General features: G+C 45.5%; 1 protein-coding gene across 1 annotated transcript; it reads left to right on the top strand.

The window, feature by feature from the left end:
• Positions 1–4,042: 4,042 nt before the first annotated feature.
• LOC114175311 lies at positions 4,043–5,473 on the top strand. Its single transcript, XM_028060094.1, has 4 exons — positions 4,043–4,169; positions 4,272–4,573; positions 4,736–4,904; positions 5,361–5,473. Exons 1-4 carry the CDS (start codon positions 4,043–4,045, stop codon positions 5,471–5,473), a joined length of 711 nt encoding a protein of 236 aa, XP_027915895.1.
• Positions 5,474–5,874: the final 401 nt, after the last annotated feature.

The raw sequence follows: 5,874 nt of genomic DNA, 5'->3' as shown, positions 1-5,874 counted from the left end.
GTTGCTATTCGCAAAGATATTTATGGGATAAGGCAACAAGAAAGATAAAATCTTCACGACTATTGGGAAAGATTCAAAAAGTTATGTGCTTCCTGTCCTCATCACCAAATAAACGAGCATCTCCTCATTTAGTACTTTTGAGGGATTGAGTATCATGGATAGACAAATGATAGATGCTGCAAGTGGAGGGTCATTGGTGGACAAAACGCCAACAAATGCAAGACAATTGATTGAAAATATGGCGTCAAACCATCAACAATTTTCCACCAGGAGTAATTCTATAACTCTATTGAAGGGAACCCATGGAGTAGAAGCTTCATATGTTGCAGATCACAAGAAAATAGAAGGGAAGTTGGATGACTTAGCGGCAATGGTAAGGACCTTGACAGACTTACAGAAAAAGCCTATCCCTTCTACTTTATGTGGAATTTGTGCTTCTACTAATCATCCTACCGAGGCTTGTTCTATGTTAAAAGAGATAGGGACGTTAGACAATGAACAACCTCAGGCATATGCTGTAAACATCTATGGCAATAATAGACCACCTCGGCAGCAATACAACCATGATTTGTCGTCCAACAAGTACAACCTAGATTGGAAGGAATATCCCAGCCAAACCGTTTGAAACCAAAAACTAAAAAGATGGAGGAGTTAGACAAAGAAATCTTGAATACTTTCAAGAAAGTGGAGATAAACATCCCTTTGTTGGATGCTGTAAGACAAATTCCTAAATACGCTAAGTTTCTCAAAGAATTATGTACATATAAAAGGCGTATTATGGACAAAGAGGTAGTGAACATGGGAGGAAACGTCTCTAGCTTAATTAAGAAGCCTGCAGTCAGAATGCCGCAAAAGTGTAAGGATCCAGGTATGTTTACCTAGAATTAAACACTGAATGAGGGCAAAAATACGCACTTATTATACCCACACACTTATTCTTTTGCACTCCTGGGCAAAATTGAGTAATTTCAAAACTTGTTCTGAGGTATTTTATTTCACATCAACACTAGATCAAAGGAATGAACATCACAGTGACATGGGAGGCTTTCAGAGAGAGATTCCTCTCTGAGTATTTCCCAAACAGCATCTGGTACACCAAGGAGGTGGAATTCCTCCAGTTAACCCAGGGAGGGAAGATAGTGGCAGAGTATGCTGAGAGATTCAAGCACCTCAGCCACTTCTACACTCTACCGCTCGACGAGGAATGGAGGTGCCACAAGTTTGAGAATGGCCTTCGCGGTGATATCCGGTTGATGGTGGCTCCTTTCTCCATCAAGGACTTTGCCGCTTTGGTGAAGAAGGGCAGAGTGATGGAGAAGATGAAGCGAGAGATAGAAGGCCAGCTCCTACAATAGCTACAGCAACCGCAGAGGACTAGTGGACCGTTTGGGTCCAAATCTAGATAGGAGGAGCGGAGGAGGCCATATGATAGACCCCATCATCAGTCCTAAGGGCACAGAAGTTTCTCTCCCCAGTAGGGGCGAGTACAGTGCTATATCTGTGGAGGTCCCCACTTGAGGAACGCTTGCCCACGTGTGGAGGGTTACCGCCGGTGCAACAACTGTGGCAAGGAAGGCCACTTTGGGAAGGATTTCCCCAACCTTGCTAGAGTAGTGACACGTCCTCCAGTCCAAACTCCTCACCAGCATCAACGGAGGGATAGAGGCCACAGGCCTCAAGCCACAGGCAGAGTCTACGCTATGACAGGAGTAGAGGCTGCAGGTTCAGGTAATCTTGTTATGGGTTATTGTATGATTTCTGGGATGAGATGTTGTGTGTTATATGATTCTAGAGCGACACACTCCTTTTGTGTCAAATGCATGTGTGGAACGATTGGGTCTACCGGTGTGTGAGCTGCAGTGTGAGCTTACGGTGTCTATTCCAGCGTCAGGTTTGGTCAAGACGTCGTCCTTATATGCTAGGTGTCCAGTGGAGGTAGAGGGACGCATGTACAAGGTGAATTTGATCTGCCTACCTCTACAGGAGTTGGAGGTGATCTTGGGGATGGATTGGCTCTCTGCCAATTGCATCCTTATAGATTATCGAGAGCAGAAGCTGTTTTTCCCCAACTCGGAGGAACCTGAGTTGTTAACATCTCAAGGGGTTGTAAAGGAACTAGAGGAGGGTGCACAGTGTTACACAATCTTCACGCATCTGGTGGTACAGAAAGAGGAGAGAACGTCAATTATACCGATCGTGCATGAGTTTGAGGATGTATTCCCGGATGAGGTACTAGGGTTGCCTCCCCGCAGAGAAGTGGAATTCTCTATCGATCTAGTACCAGGAACAGGTCCGGTATCGATGGCCCCTTATCGCATGGCTCTAGCCAAGTTGGTGGAACTCAAGAAACATATAGAGGAACTGATGGAGAAGCAGTTTATCTGACCCAGCACCTCACCTTGGTGGGTCATGACGATCAAGAATAAGTATCCGCTCCCAAGAATTGACAATATGATGGATCAGTTGCATGGGTCATCGATATTCTCAAAGATAGATTTGCGATCGGGATACCATCAGATTTTGGTGAAGGCTGATGATGTATAAAAGATGGCCTTCAGGTCCAGGTATGGCCACTACGAATATGTGGTTATGCCTTTTGGTGTGACCAACGCTCCAGCGGTGTTTATAGACTATATGAATAGGATCTTCCGACCCTTTCTAGATAAGTTTGTCATAGTTTTCATAGACGACATTCTCATCTATTCTAAGACTCACGAGGAGCATGCCGAACACCTAAGGTTGGTTCTTTGAGTTCTGGATGAGTGAGGTTCAATTTTTGGGGCATGTGATATCCACCAAGGGGATTGCAGTGGACCCAGCAAAGGTCGAGGCAGTGGTAAAGTGGGAAAGTCCTAAGTCGGCCACAGAGATCAGGAGTTTTGTGTGGTTAGCAGGCTACTGTAGGAGATTCATAGAGGGATTCTCCAAGATAGTGGCTCCTCTGACACTGCTTACTCAAAAGAACCAACCCTTCACTTGGACGGATAAATGTGAGGAAAGTTTCCAAGAGCTTAAACGGAGGTTGACTAGTGCTCCTATATTGGTAATTTTTGATGTTGGGAGACCGTTTGAAGTCTACTGTGACGCATCTCATCTTGGGCTTGGTTATGTGTTAATGTAGGAAAAGAAGGCAGTTGCCTATGCTTCAAGGAAAGTTAAGGTTCATGAGAGAAACTATCCCACTCATGACCTAGAGTTAGCGACCATAGTGTTTGCTTTGAAGATCTGGAGGCATTATCTCTATGGTGCCTAATTTCGTATATTCAGCGATCACAAAAGTCTCAAGTACCTGTTTGATCAGAAGGAGCTGAACATGAGACAGAGAAGATGGATGGAATTCCTAAAGGATTATGAATTCGAGCTCCTATATCATCCAAGGAAGGCGAATGTAGTGGCAGATGCCTTAAGTAAGAAGACAGTGCATATTGCACACCTTATGATTAAGGAGGTGGAACTACTAGAGAAGTTCAAAAACATGAGACTGCAAGTGGAGTTGGGATCCGAGTCCATTAGGTGTAGTACCCTTACTATATCCAGTGACTTCTTGGACTCAATCAGAGAGAGGCAGTTATTGGATGCCAGTCTGAACAGGGGCAGACAACAACTTGGGTCGGATGAGGCCAGAGACTTTGCTTTGGGTGATCATGGCATACTGAGGTTCCAGGGCAGAGTATGTATACCTGATGATGCTGAGGTAAAACGGTTGATCCTTGAGGAGGGGCATAAAAGTCATCTTAGTCTGCATCCTGGCATGACTAAGATGTACCAGGATCTTAAGGAAACTTTCTGGTGGTAGGGAATGAAGAAGGATGTTGCACTATTTGTATCTGCTTGTCTAACCTGTCAGAAGGCAAAAGTGAAGCACTAGAGACCTGGTGGGACCTTACAACCCTTGGAGATACCAGTGTGGAAATGGGACAGCATCTCAATGGACTTTGTAACCCATTTGCCACTAACTTTTAGAGGGCACGACACCATCTGGGTGATAGTGGATTGATTGACTAAGAGTGCTCACTTCCTGGCGATGAACTTTAGGATGTCAATGGCCAAGTTGGCCCAATTGTACATTAAGGAGATAGTAAGGTTTCATGGGGTGCCTTCGAGCATAGTTTCCGACAAAGACCCGCGGTTCACATCTCGGTTTTGGCATACGGTACAGAGTGCTATGGGTAGGAAGCTCACCATGAGTTCAGCTTATCACCCTCAGACCTATGGCCAGTTTGAGAGGACGATTCAGTCGTTAAAGGATTTGTTAAGAACATGCATACTAGATCATTTGGGGGCATGGGATGAGGTACTACCCTTGATCAAATTTACCTACAACAACAACTTTCATGCGAGCATTGGTATGGCACTGTATGAGGCTCTTTATGGTAGGAGGTGTAAGACTCCTCTCTACTGGTATCAGGATGGAGAGGCAGCGCTTGTTAGACCAGAGTTATTAGAACAAACTACCAAGAAAGTAAGGATGGTGAGGAACAGAATGCAGGCTTCTCAGAGTAGGCAGAAGGCTTACGCTGACCGTAAGAGGAGACCTTTAGAGTTTGCGGCTGGGGATCATGTGTTCATGAGGGTGACCCGAACCACGGGCGTGGGAAGGGCTCTCCGCTCAAGGAAGCTTTCACCCAAGTTTCTTGGCCCCTACCAGATCACGAGGAGGATTGGGCCGGTGGCTTACGAGATAGCCTTGCCTCCTTAGTTGGCAAACCTGCACCCGGTGTTCCATGTCTCGCAGCTGAGGATGTATATGTTTGACCCGGCTCATGTGTTGGAAGCCGAGGATATACAGATCAGAGAAGACCTCACTATGGAAGTACCACCCATCGCTTTAGAGGATAGCAAGGTTGAGGAACGTTGGAGAAAAGTTGTCAGTCTTGTTAAAGTCATTTGGGATCGGAGGACAGGTGACTCAACTTGGGAGTTAGAGGAGGACATGAGAAAATCACATCCACATCTGCTTACCTGGTGAGTCTTTATTTTCGAGTTTGAAAATTTTCTTGTTGGGGAGAATGTAAGGCCCATTAAAATTGTTTTATTCTTTTCTGCCCTAAAGTAAAAGGCTACCCCTTGTAATTGGGCCTAGGGATGGCCCAAGTGATAAAACCAAACCCTAATCTACCCTAACACTCACTCTCACTCATTCACAGATTTCAGCCATCTCTCTCAACTACGCCAATAGAGCTCTGCTAGGGTTTGCTACCTTGCCTCGGACAAGTCCGCTCAAAGCTCAGTTTTGTTTTCTGCTCCATGTAAGTGATCCCCAATCTCATGCCTTTAATCCCTAAAAGCTTTTTTCCGTATTTCCTCCATTTAGGGTTCCATAATAACTCTATTCTGCTACTATTTCGTTGTTCCGCTAGATTCCAAGTCCATCTCTCGAGCTGCTGTGCTCCGTGGTTTCGTGTCGAAGCCTCATCTAGCCGCTTTCCAAGTACGGGAAGTTAGGGTTTCTATGAAATCGTTGTTAACATGATTGTTTGTGTATGATTCGTGTGATTTACGGTTCTGTATATTGCTCTGAGTTTGTGAAGTGTATTGTTGCATGTGCTTGGCTTGGTTTTGTCTATTGTGTGAGTGAATAGTGGGTGGAGACTGATAATCTCGCCCAAGCGAGCTGGCCTTGACTAGGCGAGATAAGCAGAGGCTCGCCCAGGTCTTCTCACGCGAGAGGTCGCTCAGGCGACCAGCTCATTTTGAGTGAGCGAGCATCTCGCTCAGGCCAGGAGGGTCTCGCCTCAGCAAGACACCGTAAAAGCCACTGTTAGTGGGTGTCTATGGTGGTGCCCCATCTGTATGGTTTGGTAAGGATTCAAGGTAAGGTTCCATCCTGACACTCTAAGTGGTCAATTAGTCTCATTTAGAGCAGGCTAATTC

The sequence above is a fragment of the Vigna unguiculata genome, chromosome 3, assembly GCF_004118075.2.
Source record: "Vigna unguiculata cultivar IT97K-499-35 chromosome 3, ASM411807v1, whole genome shotgun sequence".
In the NCBI taxonomy this organism is placed as follows: domain Eukaryota; kingdom Viridiplantae; phylum Streptophyta; class Magnoliopsida; order Fabales; family Fabaceae; genus Vigna; species Vigna unguiculata.
Note: the sequence above shows the minus strand (reverse complement) of the source record. Positions and strands in the feature narration are given on the sequence as shown.

Excerpts from the sequence above, each read along its gene's own strand:
- LOC114175311 (XM_028060094.1), top strand. The coding sequence starts at position 4,043 with ATGGCCAAGTTGGCCCAATTGTACATTAAGGAGATAGTAAGGTTTCAT. Across the intron at positions 4,170-4,271 it reads TACGGTACAGAGTGCTATGG|ATCATTTGGGGGCATGGGAT; the intron begins GTAGGAAGCTCA and ends CATGCATACTAG. Across the intron at positions 4,574-4,735 it reads GGGATCATGTGTTCATGAGG|CTGAGGATGTATATGTTTGA; the intron begins GTGACCCGAACC and ends CATGTCTCGCAG.